At 38.9% G+C, this 26,935-nt stretch overlaps 1 protein-coding gene across 4 annotated transcripts in view; it reads right to left on the bottom strand.

Annotated features, from left to right (window-relative positions):
• Positions 1-26,935, bottom strand: part of rtn1a (reticulon 1a) — a 206,842-nt gene that overhangs the window by 112,705 nt on the left and 67,202 nt on the right. Inside the window, exon 1 of one of the 4 annotated variants that reach the window (XM_069916312.1) lies at positions 4,676-4,744. The exons of the other annotated variants lie outside the window; for them this stretch is intronic. Coding sequence (XP_069772413.1) covers positions 4,676-4,715 — 40 coding nt within the window. The 5' untranslated portion in view covers positions 4,716-4,744. Of the gene's footprint in view, positions 1-4,675; positions 4,745-26,935 lie in introns of those variants that run through there. 4 annotated transcript variants of the gene reach the window in all.

Genomic DNA, 26,935 nt, shown 5'->3' with positions numbered 1-26,935 from the left:
TTTTGTCAGGGGTAGATCATGCTTGACAAACCTGATTGAGTTCTTCGAGGGGGTTACAAAAAAGATTGATGAAGGGAAAGCTGTGGATGTTGTCTATTTGGACTTTAGTAAAGCTTTTGACAAAGTTCCCCACAGGAGGTTAGGGAAAAAGGTGGAGGCATTAGGTATAAATAAGGAGGTAGTGAAATGGATTCACCAGTGGTTGGATGGGAGGTGTCAGAGAGTAGTGGTAGAAAATTGATTGTCCAATTGGAGGCCGGTGACTAGTGGAGTTCCTCAGGGTTCGGTCCAGGGTCCACTATTATTTGTTATATATATTAATGATCTAGATGTAGGGGTGGAGAATTTGATAAGCAAGTTTGCGGATGACACAAAGATTGGTGGTGTTATGGACAGTGAGGTAGATTACCGTAGATTAAAAGGTGATTTAGGAAGGTTGGAGGTGTGGGCTGAGAAATGGCTGATGGAATTTAATACAGATAAATGTGAGGTGCTACATTTTGGAAAGGCAAATTTAAATAGGTCATATACATTGAATGGTAGACAATTGAGGAGTGCAGAGCAACAAAGGGATTTAGGAGTTATGGTAAATAGTACCCTCAAGGCTGATACTCAGGTAGATGGTGTGGTGAAGAAGGCATTTGGAATGTTGGCCTTCATAAATCGGAGTATTGAATTCAAGAGTAGGGAGGTTATGATGAAATTGTACAAGGCATTGGTGAGGCCAAATTTGGAGTACTGTGTACAGTTTTGGTCACCAAATTATAGGAAAGATATAAACAAAATAGAGAGAGTGCAGAGAATGTTCACGAGAATGTTGACAGGATTTCAGGGTCTGAGTTACAGGGAAAGGTTGTGCAGACTGGGGCTTTTTTCTCTGGAGCGTAGAAGATTGAGAGGGGACTTGATAGAGGTGTTTAAGATTTTAAAGGGGACAGGCAGAGTAAATGTGGATAGGCTTTTTCAATTAAGAAAGGGGGAGATTCAAACTAGAGGACATGGTTTAAGATTGAAGGGGGAAAATTATAAGGGAACATGAGGGGAAATTTCTTTACGCAGAGGGTGGTGGGGATGTGGAATGAGCTTCCAGCAGACGTGGTCGAGGCGGGATCATTGGTTACATTTAAGGAAAGACTGGATCGTTACATGGATAGGAGGGGACTAGAGGGGTATGGACCGGGTGCTGGTCAGTGGGACTAGGAGGGTGGGGATTTGCTACGGCATGGACTAGCAGGGCCGAACTGGCCTGTTCTGTGCTGTAACTGGTTATATGGCTAATTTATCTCCCAAAAATATATCTATAAACAATATAAACACATCATAATCTGTCACAATAGAAATTGATCTATAAGATCCAGTGTTTAAAGAATCTCTATCATTTTAAAAAATAACTGTTATAATAGCTTGAGAAAAAGAATCTGAGAAAGTATGAAGCTCCATTGCTTGTTTCAATACATCCATTAACAATGGCATTAATAAATCTGATTTTTAAAAATAAATTTATTTGTAAATCCATCTCTACCAGGACATTTATCATTAGGCATTGATTTAAGTACTTTTATCATTTCTCTACAAGTAAAGGGAGCAGCCAATTCATTACACTCTTGAATACTCATAGAAGGTAACTGAAGATCAGCTAAGAAAAACTACCAATTTTGACCTCATATTTTTCAGGTCTCGATGCAAGTAATTTCATATAAAATTCCTTAAAGGTATCATTTATTTATTGAGGCTTATGTGTAAGTTTAGAATTTTTCCTAATAGCATGAATTATTCTAGAAACAGCTCTGTCTTTAATTGCTAATATCTTATGAGCTCTTTCCCCAATTCATAATATTAGTCTAGTTCTTCATAATAATTTCTCAAATTTATGTCTGCAATGAACAATAATGCAATTTCTTATTTATCAATTGTATCCTTTTAGTCTCCATTGAATTCTGCTGCAAATCTTTTTCTAAATTTTCTATCTCCTTTTCCAATTATCAACCTCGCTAGAATACGGTTTCTTAATTTTAGTCAAAAAATTAATAATTTGTCCTCTTAGATATGCTTTTAAGGTATCCCACAAAACAAATTTATTATTAAGAGAATTTGTATTTAGTTGTAAATGTTGCTATATTTGATCTCTTATAAAATTACAAAACTCAACATTTCTTAACAATAAAGAATTAAATCTCCATCTATATGTGTTGTCTATTTTTCTGAATCTGAACATTTTATTAATAAATGAGAATTATCTGATAATATTCTACTTTTATATTCAGCAGATACTGCACGTCCTTGCAAGTTTGCCGATAATAAGAAAAATCTGTTCTACAATAAGAATCATATCGAAATGAATAAAACAAAAATATTTCTCCTTGGGATTCAACCATCTCCAAATATCAAATAAATTTATTTCCTTCAATAATGTTAAAATTTGCTTTTCCATCTTAGTTCTAGTGATAGGTTAAGAATGGCTGTCTTAAACTGAGATTATTATTATAGACATGACAATTTGACTCAAATTCTTTCATTTGCAGATATTGTTGATTGGAATTCTGCAGGAAGATGCCAGGCAGTCTGCCCAACCCAAATTATTGTGGAATATGCTCTGAATGGAAATGCCAGAAAATGTGGGTGCACCAAGCTAGTCGATGGGATCTTGGATTTCCACCCCAGTGATTAGCAGCAGAGTCGAAAGTCAACAGTGTACACGGACTAATAAAACATGTTCCAAAGCACAAAAATTATTGTGGGCATGTACAGAGCAGTTGCAGGCAGTGAACAGCCTATTCCCAAGGGAAAATGTGATTCATGTGGTACACTATTAGTGAGAAACAAAAATCTGCTTTCTAATAATGCTGATAACGTTCCATACACATTTGCTTTAAGTTCACAATTATTTCAAACAGCTAGTGTAGAGATCATAATGATATAATTGGTCCAAAATGTGTTTACGGCAGCTTTTTTGTCAATTGACTTTAATAGTCAACTTGAAATAATCAGATTTTTAAAATAACAATTATAGAACATGGTTTGTTATCTTCTTTCTTCTTTGGCTTGGCTTCGCGGACGAAGATTTATGGAGGGGGTAAAAAAGTCCACGTCAGCTGCAGGCTCGTTTGTGGCTGACCAGTCCGATGCGGGACAGGCAGACACGATTGCAGCGGTTGCAAGGGAAAATTGGTTGGTTGGGGTTGGGTGTTGGGTTTTTCCTCCTTTGCCTTTTGTCAGTGAGGTGGGCTCTGCGGTCTTCTTCAAAGGAGGCTGCTGCCCGCCAAACTGTGAGGCGCCAAGATGCACGGTTTGAGGCGTTATCAGCCCACTGGCGGTGGTCAATGTGGCAGACACCAAGAGATTTCTTTAGGCAGTCCTTGTACCTCTTCTTTGGTGCACCTCTGTCACGGTGGCCAGTGGAGAGCTCGCCATATAATACGATCTTGGGAAGGCGATGGTCCTCCATTCTGGAGACGTGACCCATCCAGCGCAGCTGGATCTTCAGCAGCGTGGACTCGATGCTGTCGACCTCTGCCATCTCGAGTACCTCGACGTTAGGGGTGTGAGCGCTCCAATGGATGTTGAGGATGGAGCGGAGACAACGCTGGTGGAAGCGTTCTAGGAGCCGTAGGTGGTGCCGGTAGAGGACCCATGATTCGGAGCCGAACAGGAGTGTGGGTATGACAACGGCTCTGTATACGCTTATCTTTGTGAGGTTTTTCAGTTGGTTGTTTTTCCAGACTCTTTTGTGTAGTCTTCCAAAGGCGCTATTTGCCTTGGCGAGTCTGTTGTCTATCTCATTGTCGATCCTTGCATCTGATGAAATGGTGCAGCCGAGATAGGTAAACTGGTTGACCGTTTTGAGTTTTGTGTGCCCGATGGAGATGTGGGGGGGCTGGTAGTCATGGTGGGGAGCTGGCTGATGGAGGACCTCAGTTTTCTTCAGGCTGACTTCCAGGCCAAACATTTTGTTATATACCAATCAAAAACATTCAATCAAACAGGCTGAGCACATTCAAAATATGCTTTACCCAAAGATAAAGTTACAGGGTGAGGTGCTCACGACTGATAACAAATCATTTCTGAAGCTCCATTGCTTCTTTCACATCAATACATATTCAGAGCTATTTTGGATTGACTTGAAATAGCAATACCCTGCAGCATTAAAACACATCACTGTATAACCACAGAAACCACAGACCTCCACTCTCATAAATAAAATATATGAATCTACTTAACTTCTAAAATATAAATGAGGAAATGCAAGAGTGCAAGAGTTACTTACATTCACAAGACTACTATTATCTTGATAGCTACTTGAGTAGAAGAATCTTAAAAGCATCCATTAAAAGTATCAAATGAATAATTTACAGGATCACTCCTTATATTGAATTTATGGAATGTGGGTGTTCCTGGCAAGACCAGCATTGCAGTGCTGTTGAATGAGAGATCCAACATTTAAACCCAACGATAAATACAGAACAATGATACATTTCTGGTCAAGGTTGGGGTGTGATTTGGATTGGGAAATGACTAATCTGTGACAAAATACCAGCTATTGCCCAAACATCAATTACTTTGTAATGGTTGAAAAATATAACTGATGAGAACCATAGAACATTACAGCACAGAAACAGGCCCTTCAGGTCTGTGTCAATCCAGTTTTATGCCTTCCATACATCTCCCATCCATGTACCTTTCCAAATTCTTCTTAAATGAAAAAACGGATCCCTCATTCACCAGTTCAGCTGGCAGCTCATTCCACGCTCCCGCCAGTCTGTGTGAAGATTCTTAACTTCATTCCTGAAAAATCTGACTATATTTTGTAAAATTATAATTAATGTTCCCTTACATTACATCATCTTTCTATTTATCTTACAAGTTCTCCTTAATATCAGGAAGTTCAACCCTACTTTGGAGTATCATGCAAACTAAAGTCTTTGAAGCTGACGGACTTGATAAATCTACATTGCATTCTCTCAAAGATCAATACATGGCTTTAAAGGTGTGATGCCTAGAACTTGATATAATACACAGGTTCAATCTAACCAGGCAGGGATTTGCATAACTGCAAAGTCACTTAAAATCTCATATTCATGTCTTCTTGGAAACAAAACCAGTAATCTATTAGCCTAAATGATCATTTTTCTTTCAGTGAGAAGCGTTAATGATTTTTATATCTGAATTCACAAACCCATTTTTAAATTTCCACTGTTCCACTTAACGAGTACTTTGTTCCATCCTGTATTTATTCAAAACCAGATAACATCTGGTTCATCTAAATTACAATCAATTTTTCATAATTTTCAGATTGATCCATCTACATTGCTTACATCGAGTTGGAAAGATTTAAAGCAAGCTCTGCAATTAAAATGTTTTTATTGTCTTTTATATGTTGATCACGTGCTCTAGTAAATACTGGTTTTGGCAGTCAACATTTTGCAGTTCCTAGTCGATCATTGATACATACTGATTTTTCAATGGATAGCAATATTTCTGATCATAGGAATTTGCTGTTTATTACTTTTAGAACCTTATTGGTGCCAAAATGAATGTCTTTAAATTGTGTAAATAATTGTGGGCTGCATTTCACTCAGAGAAGTTATTAGTTTCTCTTGTTATTGACTTGAGAGTTGCTAGCATTCAATATATAAACTGAATTTGTAAACATTTAACACGTCTTGAATTCAAATTTTACTTTCTCACATTTTTCATGTAGTTTTCAGTGCTAAAAATAAAGCAGAAATCTAAATTTAACCAATTAAAATTTTGCCCCAAATGCTTTCTCATCATCTCCCTGGAGAATGACTCATTAGCCATTTTAAATAGTTCGCAGCTGAGGCATTGTCAGCTTTATCATTAATGGTGATGTATTTGTATTAATGCCAAGACATCTGCTAATCAGATTTTTTTTTTGAGTCCCCACTGCTATTATAGACAGCATTGAGTACCATGTGCATGGCCATTGATGGTCATGCGTGTTCACTGTTAACCATCCAGCACCGAAACATGCCCTTTGGACCTCTTCATCCATGCCAAAAAAGTTGTCCATCTAAACTATTCCCACTTACCTATACTACCATCTTCCTTTAAAAACCCTTTCCTATCCATGTACCTACCTGTCTTTTTATTATAACTGTACACATCTTTCCCAAATGTCTTCTAGTTTTAGACTTCTACTCTATGAAAATGTCCATGATCTTTTCTGGTTTTCACAGCCCCCTCCACCTTATCTCTCACTCCCTATTCCAATGTCTCCTTTCCTCCCCATCCCTATCCCTCTCCCACCCCCCCCCCACCAATGTCTCCTTCCTTCAGTTCTGCATTCATAGAGCGACTTCCATCCCCCAATCAAATTGAAGCTTTTCTCTCGTGCCCACCTCTCCATGACCATCCAATGCCTTTTGGCTGTTGCCCCATGCTCCTTCCATTGCCCCTTCTTCCCTCCTCCCCTCTCTTCTTATTCAGGTGCCTGCCTGCCCTTTGCTCAAACCTTTAATGAAAGGCTCAGGCCCAAAACATTGGTAATATATCTTTGCCTCCTTTGGTTACTACAGGACCTACTGAGTTTCTCTAGCACTTTTGTGTATTTACTCCAATTAGAGTGTCTGCAGATTTTCTTGCTTCTCAACTGACTCTGTGCTTTGGTTCCATTTGCTGCACAAGCCCTGGGTATCCCAAAATCAATGACCCTTTAAGATACTCAATGATTGACCAGTCTTCAGAGACAAAGAATTCTAAACTCTTACAGCTTTCTGTAGAAAGAAATTTGTGCTCTCAATGCTAAATATCCCTCCTTTATTCTCAGGTTAAGCTGGATGGTTAAATAAAAACAATCTCTCAGCATTTTTCTTGCCAATCCCTATCAAAAATATGAATAAGAATATCCTTTTCTAAAATTAAAAAAAACATTAGCTTTAAAACTGAACAATCAAAACTTTGCTTCCTGAGCACTTTTGGGTGTATCTTATGGATTTGAAAACCACCTTAAAATGTTCCCATCATGTACATTTTTCTTTAGACACAACCTATTTTAAAAAATTTCCTGTCATATTTTTAATATTTCAAGCAATCAAAACCATGGAATGCAACATGTGTATTGTACATTCTTTTTCTGCATTCACCCCTGGACTTCTTCCCTGCTGATCTTGGTGCAGCCAGTGACAAACATGGTGAAAGGTTTCACAGGACATTGCGAGTGTGGAACAGCGATATCAGGGCAATTGGAATCCATCAATGTTGGACACTGACATGAGAGGAATCAGATGCAGAGTACAAATGAAAATCAGCATCAAAGTATTTTTAGGTCAGTTGCACTAACAATGTGTTAGCCCCACTATGCAATGAAACATTAAATTTAATAAAAGTTGATTTAATGTTTCTACAACTTCTTATGTGATGCAGAAAACCTGAAACTATCTTTGTGTTCAGCTTAACATTGTCTATTCAAGTCCCCATCTATTTTTTTTTCTGGAAGTAAATCTTTTGGGAAAAAAAATGTCCAATGTTACAGTTAAATCTTCCATCAAACACTATTGTTATTCCAAGAATCAATTAATCAAGGGAATCTATACTGCATTGACTCTAAATTACAGAGATCAAGATTATTCTTCCAATGTACAAATACTCACAGAGAGTATATAGCACAGAAAGAAGCCCTTTAATCCACTAAGTTCCAGTTGATCATTAAGCACCCACATAGACCAACCCCACTTTTTATTCTCCCACTTTCTCAGCAATTCCCCTGAGGACAACTTCAGCAAAATCAACTTATTTGCAATAAAGACCAAATATCATTTACCTCCCGTTTTTTTGCTGTAACATTATACAATTTACAAATGAGAATACTTTCCAGTGAATGAAAAAGAAAAAGTGGCATTTCAGATCTCATTTATGTTCTCATTAACTTTCTTCCAGACAAATCTATTTATCAATTTGCTTTTACCATACGCTTTCAGCCTGGACTGCTATGTATTATGTCATGGCATCTTTCGATCTCCAACCCATCAAGGGAATTTCCTTTTGGACATACACATATAAATGTAAATCCTATCAGAACTGGAAAACAGAAGCATCATGAACCTGAAAGGTTGACTGTCTCTCCACATATGCCAGTTTTCCTGCACCTTTTTTTGGGTTTGTTTGTAAGAGGCCATTTAAGTCATTAAACAGCACTTAAGTTTTGTGTCACCCACATGTCCTAATCCTCAATTCCACCACACAGCTGCACTGCACCATTCTGTCAGAATGGCCACAACAGTTAAACCTTGCTGGCAAATGTCTCTCTTACTTGCAATAGAAGATGAGCACTTAATGGCAAACAGGACAATACTGCATATTTTAAACCCAAGGGAGAAGAGTTTATTCTAGCCTTTTGAGTAAGGCATGTCTAAAGCTGTAACCAAAGGTGGTACTGAAGAGATTGCTGAGATATCTAAACCCAGTCCTCTTTCTTGATTCCCATGTGTCCTACAAGCTATGACTCAGAAACTACAGATGGTATTTCTTTCTTCTCCCCTCTCACATCTGCACAATCCAGTTTTTCAAATCCAATAATGAAAAAACTATTAAGACAAATAAGATAAAAGTGTGAAATGATGCCATCACTAAACCTTACATACAGAGTCACCACCTTGAAGAAAATTGTTGAACATAATGTATAGGCTCCTTTTTAAAAACACAGCAAAAACATTAGCAGGAGAAAGTGGATGAGAGACTACCACACTGGTTCTGCTTCAGAAGAATCAAATGAGAACTTTGATGGGTAGGCTTCACAAAATGGCTCTATGTAGCCATGCTGGTGCAGTGGAAAACCTGTCAACCAACCTGTTCGAGGAAGAGCATGGAAGTGTCTTGGGTCTTTGCACAATGCTTGAAGCACAAACTGTTTTCAACACATGTTTAAATGCTGTGGTGGAAGCTGCCATTTTCAGTGTGGAGGCCCAGATCTGTGCCTCTGAATACCAAAGCACTTGTATTATTGTATCACAGTCTTTCATTAAAAAATGTTTTCCAGCAGATTAGTTGAATGTTAAAGAGCCACTCAGGAGATTGACAGTGACAACCTCACTGAACTCAAATCTCCTCTCTCATCTCAGGATTACATAACTCTATTGGCACTCTTGTTGTTACTTATCAACCAAGTAGTCCCGCTTGCAAAAATGAAACAGCATTAAGATCCAGTGCTATAGGTGATATTTTCAAAGGTTATTTGCAGGTTTTATAAGTGATGGGATGTAGCATATTAGAGATGGAAGGTAGATGCAAAGGCATTAAAGCATTAAGGGAATACCCATGGGCAAAGAATTGAACTTCCATGCATTAGAAAGTGCAATTTCTGCAGTTTTGATTTTTATACTGCCCAAAAATAGGTGGTGTGATAGTACTAGGAGAAAGGTTATGAACAGGCAGCTCTGACTGGAATTGCTGGTATTACTTGAATAATTTATATTGAACTTGGAATGGAAGAGGGCCATCTACTATACATTTCCGCATACGTCGACCTCCCTTTTTCAGCCTCATTTTAAGGGTTTTATGGATTATCTGGCATATAAATCGACCCCAATTTTCTGGCTGCCTGACGTGCCCTGTTGACTGGCATACAAGTCAACCCCCAAAGCTCACGATGCCTGAAATAGGCAGTTGACTGGTGTAAATGACAACCCCCAATGATCGCACGGATTGATCTGCTGGATGTCAGCTGGAGGTGATTGCTACCATGGAGGGTCCACCAATACAACACAGCACACAATGAAAATATGACACGAGCTACAAGTTGAAAGTGATAGAAATGGCCCAGAAAACTAACAACTCTGCTACTACAACAAAATTTGAATGCATGAGGAATTGTTAAGAGATTGGAGGGAGAAAGAAGAGACTTTAAAAAAAATACCAAAAAGGCAATGTTCTTTCAGAAAAGGAATCACTCGTTGGTCAGAGTTGGAAAATCACGTTGCTCAATGGATACATGAACAGAGGCAAGATTGCTACACGGTCACCCAAAATAAGAACATTTGCACTGCAGTGGGCCAAGTTGCACCCAGACCTCAGTGATTATTTTGAGGCCACAGGCTGGTGCAATCGTTTCAGGAACAGGAAAAATCTGGTATCATATCAGTATGGATTTAGGATTTAAATCTCTGCAGTTGGACTTGAACTCGAAAACCTTTGACTCAAAGTCAAAGATGCTACCCAGAGTTATGTTTAATACTGTTGAAGTATTAAACATGTATAATAAATATGATTGAAAACTAAAGCCTTGAACTGCTTTTGAATAAAAGAGTTTAAAATCAGAAATTCAATGCAAGTGACTGTGGTCACAGAATTTATGGCAACTTTAAAATGTAACAAGTTAGCATTGAGCACAAATATCATAGCTACTTAAATATGTTGAAGCTGTTTCTGTCATCTTTCTCTGTTAGCTCTGCAATTTCCAAGGAGTGCAATTAGATTATGTTCAGAATGCATTCACACAAAACAGCTAAGAAACAAGGCTTGGGTAATGCTGACAACTGTATGTTATACCATATATAACAGCGAGTAAATCATTAAGATTGACCAAACATGGTGACAAGTCAAGCTTTTATAGTCAGAGAGATTCAACACAGAAACAGCCCCTTTAGCCAACCATCAAACACCCATGTGCACAATTCCTAGTTTAATCCTGTTATAGTACAGATTCTATCACCAATGTGTATAGGTACTTATGTACAGATGGTAGTGTAGGATGACTGTGATTGGCTGAGAGTGTAGCTACACCTACTGGCAGGTCTTAAAGGATTGCTCCTAGCCAGACCAGGTCATTCTGGACTGGTCGACCTACTTGTGATATGCTCCAGTCTTTTAGTTAATAAAAGCCTTGGTTTGGATCAACAAGTCTTTGGTTCTTTTGACGCGCGTTACAAATCCCCCTTTTGAATTCTCGCCATATTCCTGTCAACTTTTCTCCCAATCCTTTCATTTACCCACACACTGGGGTCCATTTACAGTGGCCAATTAACCTACCAACCCATCTTTGGAATGTGGGAGGGAACAGTAACATCTAGTGGGGTCACAAGTGCTGATAATTTGGAATGCATTGCTTGGTGGGATGCCACAAATGGATTCAACAGGAATTTTCCAAAGTGAATTAGTTAAATACAAGTTAAGTATTGGAGGGATTTGGGGGAAGAACAGAGGGATTGGATTCCACTGCATTGCTCTGAACCTATGCTGGATCTTATGCAAAGGTCTGAATATCCTACTTCTGCCGTGACATACAGATTTAAAGGCATAACTCCAAAATCTGAATAATGTCATCGACTCTGATGTCCTCTTTTAATAGCTCCAAAGCGCATGCCATCTGAAGGGCAACATTTCTGGCAATGTAGTGCAACGCCTCCCAAAGTTATGTGGTCAAGTAATAGAGTTGTGTCTTGACAGCCTTTTGGCCACAAGATAAGCATCAAAGAAGAATGAACATCAGTTTATCTTTTTCTTTTTAAAATATTTTTATTGATTTTAATAAAGAACTTATACAAACAATAAGATTGTATGGAGAGTTATATAAACTAAAGATATTCTGTATATCACTAACATACATAAATTGTAAATCATATCCATAATTCATATTCTAAATAGTTTATACAATTTTTGGAAAAAAACCTAATAATATTAAAAAAGGAAAGAAGATAAGGTACCACATGGAAGGTTAGTTAGGAAGGTGCAGTCTTTAGGTATAAATTTTGAGATAGTCAAATGGATTGAACATTGGCTGAAAGGGAGAGGCCAGAGAGTGGTAGTGGATAATTATCTGTCAGGTTGGAGGCCGGTGACCAGTGGTGTGCCTCAAGGATCTGTATTGGGCCCATTGTTGTTCGTTATATACATTAATGATCTAGATGATGGGGTGGTGAATTGGATTAGTAAATATGCAGACGATACTAAGATAGGTGGAATAGTGGATAATGAAGAAGGTTTTCAAGGATTGCAGAGGGATTTGGGCTGCTTAGAAAAGTGGGCTGAAAAATGGCAGATGGAATTTAATGCTGATAAGTGTGAGGTGCTTCATTTTGGTAAGAAGAATCAGAATAGGACATATGTGGTAAATGGGAGAGCATTGAGGAATACAGAAGAGCAGAAAGATTTAGGAGTAACGGTACATCGTTCCCTGAAGGTAGAAACTCACGTGAATAGGGTGGTGAAGAAGGCTTTTAGTATGCTGGCCTTTATCAATCATTGCATGGAATATAGGAGTTGGGAGGTGATGTTGAGATTGTATAAGACGTTGGTGCGGCCTAATTTGGAGTTCTGTGTGCAGTTCTGGTCGCCTAATTATAGGAAGGATATAAAGAGAGTGGAGAGAGTGCAGAGAAGGTTTACCAGAATGTTGCCTGGGTTTAAGCATCTGGAGTATGGGGAGAGATTGGACAGATTGGGTCTTTATTCTTTGGAGCGTAGAAGGTTGAGAGGGGATTTGATAGAAGTATTTAAGATTATGAAAGGGATAGACAGAATGGATGTGGATAGACTATTTCCGTTAAGAGGAGGAAAGATTAAAACAAGAGGACATGAGTTAAGAATTAAGGGGCAGAGGTTTAGAGGTAACATGATGGGGAACTTCTTTACTCAGAGAGTGGTAGCTGTGTGGAATGATCTTCCGGGAGAAATAGTGGCGGCGGAGTCAATTGTATTATTTAAGAAAAGGTTGGACAGGTATATGGATGAGAAGAAGATGGAGGGTTATGGGCATTGTGCAGGGAGGTGGGACTAGAAAGGGGTGTTTGGTTCGGTGCGGACTAGAAGGGCCTAATGGCCTGTTTCCGTGCTGTAATTGTTATGTTATGTTATAATAGTAGAGGAGAAAAACTCAAACCCCTTACCTAACCATGTTGCCAGATGCTCTATATGACTAGTAATAAAAGAAAAAAATGTTTAAAAAAAAATAAAGAACGTGGAAAAGATACAAGTCAGAAAATTTAATTACATCGGAGTAATATTATAAAGATAGTGAGTCATAAATGACCCCATAACTTCTGATATCTTCAAAAAGGACATGATGTCACGCAACCACTGATCATGAGTAGGCGGGACAGCATCCTTACATTTAAGTAAAATTGCATGCCTTGCCAAAAGAGGCAAAAGAAATAGCATGACTCTGAACCAAAGAGGGCCACCAAAGGTTTCAGTCTTAAACCTCTCTCCAGTATTTTTCTAGTCTAGGACAGGTCCAGAACATATAAATTAATGATATTTCCCACTCTTACACCTGCCACACCAGGGAGTCATATTGGAATAAAAGTAAGACAATTTAGCCTTAGACATATGCACTCTATGTATCACTTTGAATTGTAATAGACAAAGTAGAGCACATAATGAAGAGGTATTAACCAACTTAAGAATTGTGTCCCAATCCGCACACAATAGAGTCAAATTTAAATCCTGTTCCCAAGCATTTTTAATTTTAACTAATGAAGTCTGGTTTAAACATAACAATTTGTCATAAATAATAGATATTAAACCTTTACAAGAAAGCATTAAGCTAAAAAACTCATCTACAAAATTTGATTCAGACTCTCTTGGTGAAATTAGAAACTTGTGATTCAAGAAAATGCCAGACTCTCTAAAAGAATTGAGATTTGGGCAAGTTAAATTTAGCAGCAATCTGTTCAATTGATGTAAAATATCCATCAATGAACAGATCCTTAAAGCTGCGAATACCCTCTATACTATCTCTGAAAAATATAGTCACGCAAAGAGGATAGAAAAAAGTGATTTGATACATTAGGACTTAAGAGAAAACTTATGAAATGCAAAATGTCTTTTTTAAATTGTGCCTAAATTTTCATAGAAGATTTAAAAATTGGATTATCTATCAACTTAGATGAGAATGGAAGAGCCTAGAAGCACTGAATTAGTAAAAGAATTTGCAGGGAATTCATCTCCATTGATATCCATAATGGGCAGTCAGAATGATTATGAAAGAAGGACCAAAACAGAAGACTTCATTTAGTAGAATTTAAAGTGAGGTACAGCCATTCCCCCATATTTCTTAGATCTCGGAGGAAGAACTTTATTAAGGCGAGGATGCTTACCCTTCCATATGCAACATGATATGGCCAAGTCAAGCAAGTTAAAAAATGATTTAGGAACAAATATTGGAACAGATTGAAAAAGTTAAAAATTTATGCAAAATATTCATTTTAATAGAATTAATATGGCCAACTAGAGTTGGGGGTCAGGGGATATTTCTCTTGTTTAAACATAGTTAGATAATTCTCCTTAAAAAGATGCTTATGATGCTTTGTAATTGTAACCCCAAGGTAACAATCTTAAAAGAAGAACCACCAAACACCGCTGCAGAAAGATTCAATAGAAAAAGTTCACTTTTATACACATTCTATTTCTTCTCTTTCTCTTTGGCTTGGCTTCGTGGACGAAGATTTATGGAGGGGGTAAATGTCCACGTCAGCTGCAGACTCGTTTGTGGCTGACAAGTCCGATGCGGGACAGGCAGACACGGTTGCAGCGGTTGCAGGGGAAAATTGGTTGGTTGGGGTTGGGTGTTGGGTTTTTCCTCCTTTGCCTTTTGTCAGTGAGGTGGGCTCTGCGGTCTTCTTCAAAGGAGGTTGCTGCCCGCCAAACTGTATATAACCTGAGAATTGATCAAATTGTAATAGGAATGACTTCATATGGGGAAGGGAGGGATTTGGATTTAAAATGTAAAGTAAGAGACCATCTGCATAGAGAGAGACCTTATGTTCAATTACGTTCCGTCAATTTAAAACCAGTGGCTACCCTTTTAAAAATGGTGCTTGTGAGGAACTTCAAGCTGAAAACCAGAGCTCTGCAGATTCATTTCCAGAAATGTGTTTTTTGGGGCCTTTAGGCAATGATATTGTGCACCTAGTTGATGGAGATATATAGAGGTATATAAAATTATGAGAATAATAGATGGAGTAGATGTGAATAGGCTCTTCCCCTTGAGGGTAGGAGAGATTGGGATGAGGGGTCATAAGTTAAGGGATAGGGGGCAGAACTTCAGAAGTAATGTAAGAGGAAGTTTCTCCACTCAGAGAGCGGTGGGTGAGTGGAATGACCTTCCGGAAGAGGTGGTTGCAGCAGGGTCAATTTTGTCATTTAAGAAGAGGTTGGATGAGTGCATGGATGTGAGGGGGTTGGAGGGTTATGGGCAGGGAGCAAGTAGGTGGTACTAGTGGAGGTCACTTAAATCGGTGCGGACTAGAAGGGCTGATATAACCTGTTTTCGTACTGTAATTGTAATATGTAATATGGTTATATCCCCAAGATGTCCTTGCACTCACGAAAGGGATTTGTCAATGGTTCAATTGCTAGATCAAATAATAAAGGGCTTAATAGGCATCCTTGACAAGTGCCACATAGCAAATTAAATTGCTGAGATTGTTGTAAATTAGCAAGAATTGGGGCAGAGGGTCACCAATGCAATAGTTTAACTCATGTAATAAAATCAGAACCAAAATTAAAATTTTCAAGGGTTGTAAACAAATATTTCCATTGTATCTGATCAAAAGCTTTTTCAGAATCCAATGAAAGGTTACACTAAGGAGTTTTCCCTGAGGAAAAACATAATATTCATTAAACAATGTATATTAAAATAGGAATATCAGATTTTAATAAACCCTGTTTGATCTTCAGAAATAGCAGATAGTAAAATGTTTTTCATCGTATTAGCTAAAATTTTTAGCATTGATATTCAATAGGGAGATCAGTCTATAAGAGGAACATTTGCTTGTGTCTTTACCTTTCTTCTCAATTAAAGATATATAAGCCTCATTAAATGAGTCTGGAAGTTTACCCTGTTCAAATGAATCACCAAAAACCAATTTTAAGTAAGGTGTGAGCTGTTGAGAAAATAATTTGAAAAATTCTATTGGGAACGCATCGGGCTCAGGGGGCCTTTCCAGATTGTAATAGATCATCCAATTTAATTTGACGGTCTAAAGGAATCTTGGGGATATTCAATTAATCCAAGAATTTTTTTTATATATAAATCAAATTCCCGTCATTCGTACATTGGAGTAGAATCTTTTAAATGTATCATTTATCTCCAAATGATCTGAGGTCATAACTCTATTATCTTTATAAACTTATGATGTCATTCAGCATAAAATCCTCTCAACTGGTTGGCCAAAAACTTACCAGATTTATCACAATGGATGTAAAATTGACTTATAGATTTCAAAAGTTGACATTTGGCTGTTTTAAGTTCAATCCGTTCTTTGCATATATCTGCGTTTTTAGTTTGAGCTTACTGTTGATCTGTTTAATTAACTCTGATCTTTCCTTTTCTTATTTACGTATATGAAATAATTTGTCCACCCCCCCCCCACAAAAAAAGCCTTCAAAATTATCAAGAAACCCTTCTGTTCTTCCATAAATTTAACAAAGTCCTTATCTGATAACAACACTGAATTAAAACACCAGTGTCTTTTAACTTGAGGAAATTCAGAAGGTTCTGTAACATTGTAACAGGGGAGTGACCAGATATTACAATAATGTGGTATCCACAAGAATTAGTTAATGAAATTAATTGATTATTAATAAAAAAATAATCAATATGTGAAAAAAGAATATTTTCTTTTGGTGGGATTAAAGAAACTGCAAACATCTGAAATGCTATAATACAATTTAAAAAAAATGTATTAATAGGGCAGATTTGTTTAATGTTGATGGATTAGAAGATGAACTATCCAGGATAGGGTCCAACCAACAGTTGGAATCCTTGCCTAGAATAAGTGAGTATAAAATTAAATCTGGCGAAAAAATATTTCAAAAAACCTTGGATCATCAACATTAGGAGCATAAGCATTTGTGAAAACCTCCAATTTATCATGCAGTTTCCCTGAAACAATAAAAAAGCAACTGTTAAGAGTCCAAAACAATCTTATTTGTACTAAAAGGAATATTCTGAATAATCAGAATCAATACACCTCTAGATTTAGCTTGAAAGGAAGAATGATATTGTTGCCCCTTCCACAATGACATCAGGCACGAAATATCACTGCCACATATATGTGTGTCCTGTAAAAATTATAATCGCAGCTTTAAGTTGTTTTAAATGTGAAGCTACTTTCCTTTGTTTTACTGGATGATTTAAACCTCTCACTTTCCACCTCAGGAGTTTAGGATTAGCAATGATCATTCAATTATAGAAAATATACACTAAAAGTAAAACTAGTTTCAGAAATCACAATGAGCATGTGCAAAGCCGAGTTTGCACACAATGACTTTCGCCCTGCAGATGGCTTTATTAAAGCATGGAATGGGTAAGCTGGAAGCAGAAAAATCTAAACAATGAGGCACCATGGCAAAGCAAAACACCCAAGATTCCTCCCCACTGAGGCTGACAAAAAGGCCGCCAGCATGATCATTCTAAGAACCCACAAACTCTCAGTTTTGATTAAAAGTTCTTGCTCAGAAAGAAAACCATAACAATTTCCCTGCAGATGTTCACAGCAAACAAAAATAAAGTGTTTAATTTGAAAACATTAAACATAGAAAGAAAATTAAACATTTCTCATGAGAATAATGTTTAAAGAAATTTTTTTAAACAGGATATATAAAATAGATTTTTTTTATCCTGTTTTAATAATGTAGATTCATCTCTAAATGCTGAAACAAACCATTTCTGACTCCTGTTGGAGAGAGAGAGATTCTAAGACGAGCTGAAAACAAGGTCTTCAGCCCCTGTTGATAAAACTCTGACATAATTTCTCTGTAGACGGCCCATTTTCTCATAACTTCATTATTCCACAGAATGAGGATTTTGCCCTGATTTAAGCTGAGCAAAAATTATGGGTGTGTTCTATCATGTTCAGGTGTGTTGGAAATAACATCTCTGAACACTATTGAGAAACAGAGAAAAATTTAGTAAGCCTACCAGGCTTAGCATCTTCAGCCAAATCTACAATGCACAGATTTTGCTGCCTACTTCGATTTTACATATCAGTAATTCTAGTCATTAGCCTCCCATTATTGTCTTCCAGGTGGCAGACTCGTTCATTCATTTCCTTTAAAGCAGATTCTGCTGAGGTCAAATGCTCATCTTGTTTTTCTATGGAATCACAGATCTGTGCAAATCAGTTTTCCTGTGCCAAAAGCCTTCCTTTTAGACATTTAAATCCTACATCAATAGATTCTTTAATTTGTTCAAGTACGTCGCTGGAACTCTCAGCAGTCGGGTTTGCCAGTGAAATAGGCAGAGTTTCTGGTTTCTTTCCATTTTTCCCTACCTTTACCAGTCTTCCCAGCTCTTGTATCCATGTTAAATATAGAAAGTGCAATTCAACACTGCTTTGAAAGTTTTAAGTAAACAGGGGAAAAAGTATACTGAAGGTGTGGAGCTGTGATAAGGACAACTACTCCATATCACAGCCAAACTGGAAGTCACATCCATTTAATCTTTGAATGAAAAACTCATTATTAAACTTTCCTGGGGTAATGGTGGCTCTTGTTAATTAATTCCAGAGACTTCATTGAGACTGGCGACTGCAACAGCTTTTCTGCAGTCTTGTTAACATTTTCCAGAGGATAAATTATTTCAACAAAACATTGTCACAGTGCTTTGTAAAAAGAGTGGAGTATATTTGTCTCATTTTTGTTTAGAGCAGGGGTGGGCAACCTATTAATTTTTAATTTAGACATAGACCATACTAACAGGCCAATTCGGCACATGAGTATGTAACAGTGGTGTAGGTTCATTGACAGGGCATGGACTTTTAGGCCGAAATGGCCTGTTAGTGTGGTGCCTAAATTAAAAGGTGGTCCATCTCTGGTTTAACGAAAAGACTCTCCCATTCACTCACCTCTTTGCACTAAGGGCCATTTAGCACCTTCTCCTGTGGCTGTAGTAAGTGCCACACTTGCACCCACACCTTCTCCCTCACCACCATTCGGGGACCCAGTCTTTTCAAGTGAAGCAACACTTAGTTAATTTACAGGAGTCATCTACATCTACAATGTGGCCTACATTGGATAAACTAAATGTGGACTTCGTTGAGCATCTTTGCACTGTCCACGTTAATGACAGAGATCCCTCACTGGCTAATAATTTTAATTCTGCGCCTCACTCCCATGCTGACACATCTGCCCATGGCCTCATGCATTGCCAAACCAAGACTACCTGTAAATTGGAGGACCAACACCTAATATTCTGTCGGGGCATTCTCCAACCAGATGGCATTAACATCGACTTCTCCGGTTTCTGCTCACCCACTCTCCGTTCTCCCTCTCTTCGCTTTCCCGCTGTTTTCTTTCCTCCAGCTCTCCATCCCCTTCCCTTTCCCCCTCTCCTGTTTGCTAAAGTTCCCTCCTTCCCTTATCCACTTATTACCTTTTGTCTGTAACCCGCCCCTCCTTCCAACATTTTGTTCAGGCATCTGCCTACATTTTGCTCATATCTTGACTAAGGATTCAAGCCCAGAATATTGGTTATGTGCCCTTATTTTTGCTGTTTGACCTGCTCAGTTTCTCCAGCTATGTTTTTACCATGAGGTTCATTCCCCCCCACCCTGAAAAATTACCCTGAAAAATTATTTCATCTTTAAAGGATAATGTAGGCCAGATCCTTGATGAAAAATGCAGTAAAATCCCCATTATCCAGCACCTTTGGGGATCGTGGATGCCGGAAATGCAAATTTCCCAGTTAACTGAGACTGGCTGAGTTCCTCCAGAATTTCTGTGTGTCCTTACTCAGTTTCTATACCCAATTCAACCACCTAAATTAGAAAAACACCATTAAAGACAAAAGACAGTGCAAAATGTAATTTGAAAAAAAAGTATTGCAGTCATTCTTTTTGTTAAGTACACTTTCATGTAATTTAAATAACTAACAAAATTTAAATCCGAACCCCAGTCACTGGTGCTGTAACAACATTGCGCTAATCGCTGCACTAACTGTGCCGCCGTCATAATTAACCCCACCCCCACCTCCGCAAGTTTTCAGATAAAGCCTTACTAACATACTTACTGCTAACAAAAATAAAAGATTCTTACTAGGTAGGGAGAGGGAGACGCTTTGAAAGGGTCGTGGTCAAGCCCTCAACACGCTGACAACCCGATTCACCTTCAAGTGGTGATAGTGAAAAGAATGCTCGTGCATTCTTGCAAAAGGTACATCCAATTGCATATAATGAGTGACCGTGTTAGGGAGTTTGAGCTGCAATTGGATGAATTGAGGATCATAAGGGAAGCAGAGGGAGTGATAGAGAGGAGTTACAGGGAGACAGTCACCCCTAGAAGGCAGGAGTCAGGGAATTGGGTGACAGTGAGGAAAGGAGTGAGAGCGCCAGTGCAGAGTACCCCTGTGGAGGTGCCCCTCAGCAACATGTATTCGGCTTTGGATACTGTTGGGGGGAACAACCTATCAGGGACGAGTCATGGGGGTCAGGTATCTGGCACAGGGGCTGCCCCTGAGGTTCAGAAGGGAAAGAAGGATAAGAATAGGATTCTTGTAGTTGGGGACTCATTAGTCAGAGGGACAGATAGGAGGTTTGTGGGAAGAGATCGGGGATCCAGGTTGGTCTGTTGCCTCCCTGGTGCCAGGGTCAGGGATATCTCTGATCGAGTTCATAGCATTCTGCAAGGGGAAGGAGAACAGCCAGAAGTCGTGGTCCATGTGGGACCAATGACTTAGTTAGAAGTGGGGATGAGGTCCTGAAACAGGATTATGTAGAATTAGGTAGGAAGTTAAAAAACAGGACCTCCAAGGTAGTAATCTCTGGATTGCTGCCCGTGCCATGAGCTAGTGAGGGTAGAAATAGGAGGATGTGGAGGATGAATGCGTGGCTAAAGAGATGGTGCAGGGGGCAAGGGATAAGATTTCTGGATCATTGGGATCTCTTCTGGGGAAGGTCGGACCTGTACAAGAGGGACGGACTCCACTCGAACTGGAGTAGGACCAATGTGCTGGCAAGCAGATTTGCTAGAGCTGTGGGGGAAGTTTTTAAACTAGTTTGGCAGGGGGGTGGGGAACAGAGTGTGAGAGCAGTGTCCAGGGAGTATGGCCACCTACTAGGAATACAAAAGATAACAAAGGTAGGATGGAGATTAGGGTAGAAGGTAAAAAAGAGAATATATGTGAGGGTCATTCTATGAGATGCATATACTTTAATGCAAGGAACATAGTGAACAAGGTAAATGAGCTGAGAGCATGGATAGATACTTGGGGTCACGATATTGTGGCAATTAGTGAGACCTGGCTACAGGAGGGGCATGACTGGCAACTTAATATTCCAGGATACATTTGTTTTAGATGTGATAGATCAGGAGGTAAAAAAGGAGGAGGAGTTGCTCTGCTTGTTAAGGAGGACATTACTGCCTTGAGGTGGCAGGATGGTATGGAGGGATCGACCAGTGAGGCTGTTTGGGTGGAATTGAGGGGTGGAGGAGGCAAAAGGGTGCTAATAGGGGTGTATTACAGACCACAAAATGGGCCAAGAAAATTAGAGGAACAAATTTGTAGGGAGATAACGTATATGTGTGAAAATCATAAGGTAGTGATCATGGGAGATTTTAACTTCCCACACATTGATTGGGATACCCATATGGTTAGAGGGCAGGATGGGCTGAAGTTCGTTAAATGTGTTCAGGATTGTTTTCTAAATCAGATAGTAGAAGAACCGACTCGGGATGGTGTAATACTGGATCTCCTGTTAGGGAACGAGCTAGGTCAGGTAGCGGACATTAATGTTGGAGAACCAATTGGGTCTAGTGATCATAATTCTGTTAGTTTTAGGGTAGTTTTAGGGAAGAGCAAGGAGAGGCCTAAAGTTAAGGTTCTGGATTGGAAAAGAGCAAATTTCGAAGGAATAAGAAGGGATTTGGAGAGTATTGAGTGGGACAGGATATTTTCAGGTAAGGATGTTAATGAAAAATGGAGGATATTCAAAAAAGAAATTTTGAGGGTACAGAGTAGTTATGTCCCAGTGTGGATCAAAGGAAAGGCTGGAAGTCATAGGGAGGCTTGGTTTTCGAGGAATATTGGAAATTTGGTTAGGAGAAAAAGGGAGGTGTACAAGAGGTATAAAGAGAGGTGTACAAGAGGTATAAAGAGCAAGGAGTGTAGAAGGAATCTTAAGAAAAATTAGGAAGGCCAAAAAAAGGAATGAAGAGGCTTTGGCTGACAGAGTAAAAATAAATCCAAAGGGTTTCTATAAGTACATTAAAAGTAAAAGATTAGTGAGAGATAAAATTGGACCCCTTGTAGTTAGCGAGGGTAGGCTGAGTGAGAACTCTGAGGAAATGGGGGAAATTTTGAATGATTTCTTTGCCTCGGTATTCACTAGGGAAAAAAATGTTGAACCAGTTGAAGTAAAGAAAAATAGTGGGGAGGTCATGAAGCATATAAGGATAACCGAGGAGGTAGTGATGGCTGTGTTAAAAAAGATAAAGGTGGATAAATCTCCCGGACTGGACAAAATATTCCCTAGGACACTCAGGGAGGCTAGTGGACAGTTAGTGGGGCCATTAACAGAGATATTTAGGATGTCACTTGCCACGGGGGTGGTACCAAAGGATTGGAGGGTGGTGCATGTGGTTCCTCTGTTTAGGAAAAGGTCCAAATGCAAACCTGGGAATTATAGGCCTGTAAGTCTGACGTCTGTGGTGGGCAAGTTGATGGAAAGTGTTCTGAGGGATGCTATTTACAAATTTTTGGAGGTACAGGGATTGATAGGGAGTAATCAGCATGGTTTTGTCAGGGGTAGATCATGCTTGACAAACCTGATTGAGTTCTTCGAGGGGGTTACAAAAAAGATTGATGAAGGGAAAGCTGTGGATGTTGTCTATTAGGACTTTATTAAAGCTTTTGACAAAGTTCCCCACAGGAGGTTAGGAAAAAAGGTGGAGGCATTAGGTATAAATAAGGAGGTAGTGTAATGGATTCACCAGTGGTTGGATGGGAGGTGTCAGAGAGTAGTGGTAGAAAATTGTTTGTCCAATTGGAGGCCGTTGACTAGTGGAGTTCTTCAGGGTTCAGTCCTGGGTCCACTATTATTTGTTATATATATAACGATCTGGATGTAGGGGTGGAGAATTGGATAAGCAAGTTTGCGGATGAGACAAAGATTGGTGGTGTTGTGGACAGTGAGGTAGATTACCGTAGATTAAAAGGTGATTTAGGAAGGCTGGAGGTGTGGGCTGAAAAATGGCTGATGGAATTTAATACAGATAAATGTGAGGTGCTACATTTTGGAAAGGCAAATTTAAATAGGTCATATACATTGAATGGTAGACAATTGAGGAGTGCAGAGCAACAAAGGGATTTAGGAGTGATGGTAAATAGTACCCTCAAGGCTGATACTCAGGTAGATGGTGTTGTGAAGAAGGCATTTGGAATGTTGGCCTTCATAAATCGGAGTATTGAATTGAAGAGTAGGGAGGTTATGATGAAATTGTACAAGGCATTGGTGAGGCCAAATTTGGTGTACTGTGTACAGTTTTGGTCACCAAATTATAGGAAAGATATAAACAAAATAGAGAGAGTGCAGAGAAGGTTCACGAGAATGTTGACAGGATTTCAGGGTCTGAGTTACAGGGAAAGGTTGTGCAGACTGGGGTTTTTTCTCTGGAGCGTAGAAGATTGAGAGGGGACTTGATAGAGGTGTTTAAGATTTTAAAAGGGACAGACAGAGTAAATGTGGATAGGCTTTTTCAATTAAGAAAGGGGGAGATTCAAACTTGAGGACATGGTTTAAGATTGAAGGGGGAAAATTATAAGGGAAACATGAGGGGAAATTTCTTTACGCAGAGGGTGGTGGGGATGTGGAATGAGCTTCCGGCAGATGTGGTCGAGGCGGGATCATTGGTTACATTTAAGGAAAGACTGGATCGTTACATGGATAGGAGGGGACTAGAGGGGTATGGACCGGGTGCTGGTCAGTGGGACTAGGAGGGTGGGATTTGCTACGGCATGGACTAGTAGGGCCGAACTGGCCTGTTCTGTGCTGTAAGTGGTTATATGGTTATATGGTTATATATGGCATTGAGGGGCTTTGCTAGTTCAGGGGGAAAACCTATGTGTATCCAGCAAAGTATAAGCATCCCCCACAGGGTACATTCTCCCAGTCTTATTTATTTACATATTTTATTTATTTCCTCGATTTGTTTCCTGTTTGAGTTTTCAGTTGATTAAATGGGGATTTTACTGTGACTCATTCTAATCATGAAAAAACATTTTGCACACAACAGATTTATCATTTGCAGAATTTGCACTACTTGGTAACCCAGAATTAAACCATATCGACTTAAGATTTGATCAACTATTTTAGCTGCATCAGCCTATTAATTGAATAGGATATAACCCTCTAATCCAAATGATAGCCTGTAATGAAGTGTACAGTCTTTGTTCTTTCAATATTTGTTCTGCTTTATTACATCAGAAATTTATAATCACAATTGACTCCATCTACAAGAAGTTTTCTTGAGAAGCTACCAGCTGCAAGAGCATCCCATCATAAGTCAGTTTCCCCACCGCTTCTGCAGGGACCACTCTCATTACTTTGGAATTATAAAGTATGCAAATCTGTGATTGTAGTGCTGTACTCAAAAGTACTAGAAAAATTCAAGCATGACACACAGTATCTATAGGAAGCAAAGGATAACCAAATGTCTTCAGGCCTGAACCTTTCAAGATATGAGCAAAAAGCTGGCAGGCCCACCTAGGAGAGGACACTCCCTACTTCACTCATTCCTAGCTACCCATCCTTCCCCATTCACAACCACTTTCCTTTGCAACTATAGGAGGTGCAATTGTCCCTATACTTCCTCCCTCACCATTAGCCAGGGATCCAAACAGACCATTGTAGTTAAAGATTTATATACATCTCCTCAAATCTTATTTACTGAATTTGATTTTCCTGATATGGCTTCCTCTACAATAGAGACATTAAACACAGACGAGATGACCATTTTGCAGAACATCCACCCTCTGCCAGCAATATCCAATATCCTGACTACATGCTACTTCAATTCCCTGTCCCATTCCTACACCAATCTGTCCATCCTTGGCCTTCTGCACTGCTAGGAGGAGGCCACATTCAAAGTAGAAGAACAGCACCTTGTATTATAACCATATAACATTTACACCAGAGAAACAAACCAGTTAGGCTCTTCTAGTCCATGCCAAACACTTTTCCCACCTAGTCCCATTGACCTGCACCCAGCCCATAACCCAACACACCTCTCTCATCCATATATTTATCCAACTTCTCGTTAAATATTAAAATCAACCCTGCATTTACCACTTCAACCAGAAGCTCATTCCACACCCCCACCACCTTCTGAGTGAAGAAATTCCTCTTCGTGTTTCCCCCAAACTTTTCCCCCTTAAATCTCAATCTATGTCCTCTTATTTGAATCTCCCCCACTCTCAATGGAAAAAGCCTGTCCACATTGACTATCTGTTCCTTTCATAATTTTAAATAGCTCTATCAAATCACCCCTCAATTATTTACGCTCCAGGGAATAAAGTCCCAGCCTGCTCAACCTTTCCCTGCAATTCAAACCCTGAAACCCAGGAACCATTCTTGTAAATCTCCTCTGCACTCTCTCTCTATTCTGTTTACATCCTTCCTATAATTTGGCGACCAAAACTGAACACAGTATTCCAAATTTAGCCTCATCAATGCCTTGTACACCCAACTCCTGCATTCAATACTCTGATTTATGAAGCCAACATGCCAAATCTTTTCTTCACTACCCTATCTATATGTGACTCAACTTTCAGGGAATAATGTACCAGAATTCCTAAGTCCCTTTGTTTTACTGCACTCCTCAATTTTTTACCATTTAACAAGTATATATTTGCTGATTAGTCCTACCCCAAAATGTAGCACCTGACATTTATCAGTATTAAACTTCATCTGCCATCTTTCAGCCCACTCTTCTAACTGGCCTACTGCAAGCTTCTTCACTGTCCACACTACCAATCTTCATATCATCTACATACTTACTAATCCAATTTACCATCATCCAGATCATTAATATATATGTGACAAACAACAATGGACCCAGTACCAATCCCTGAGGCACTCCACTAGTCACCAGCCTCCAGTTTGACAAACAATTTTCCACCACTACTCTCTGGTATCTCCAATCCAACTATTGTTGAATCAATTTCACTACTTCAACGTTAATACCTAATGCTTGAATCTTCCTAACTAATCTCTTATGCAGAATTTTGTCAAAGACCTTACTAAAGTCCATAAAGACAACATCTATAGCCTTCCGTTCTTCAACCTTCTTAGTAATTTCCTTGAAAAACTTTAAGATTTGTTAACCATGGACAAAACTGTGTGGACTACTGCTAATCAATCCCTGCTTTTCCAAATAATTGTATATACCATCTCCAAGAACACTATGCATCAACGTCAGACTCACAGGCCTATAATTACAGGTTTACTTTTGGAGTGTTTTTTTAAAAAACAGTGGAACAACATGAGCTAGCCCCCGTGGCTAATGACATTTTAAATATTTCTGTCAAAGCCCCCACCATTTATATACTAACCACCCTCAGGGTCATAGGGAATATCTCGTCAAGACCCAGAATTTTATCTGCCTTTATTCTCTTTAAAATAGCCAATACTACCTCCTCATTCATCTGTATATTTTCCATGAACTCACTACCAGTTTTCCTTACTTCACATGGCTCAATATTCCTTTCCTTAGTGAATACTGAAGAAAAAAAATATTTAAAATTTCCCCTATCTCTTCTAACTTATCACATAGCCTACCCCTCTGATCTTCAAGCGGCCCAATTTTATCCCTCACTATTCTTTTACTTTTAATGTGCCCGTTGAAAACCTTTGGATTTATTCTTTTAAACCTTGCCTGCAAAAGCAGCCTCATATCTCCTTTTAGCCTTTCTAATTTCTTTCTTTTTTTTTTTTAAAACACTCCTTATATTCCTCAAGCACTTCATCTATTCCCTGATGTCTGT

Source organism: Narcine bancroftii, chromosome 2 (genome assembly GCF_036971445.1).
Source record: "Narcine bancroftii isolate sNarBan1 chromosome 2, sNarBan1.hap1, whole genome shotgun sequence".
In the NCBI taxonomy this organism is placed as follows: Eukaryota; Metazoa; Chordata; class Chondrichthyes; order Torpediniformes; family Narcinidae; genus Narcine; species Narcine bancroftii.
This window is presented reverse-complemented; position numbering and strand designations above follow the sequence as displayed.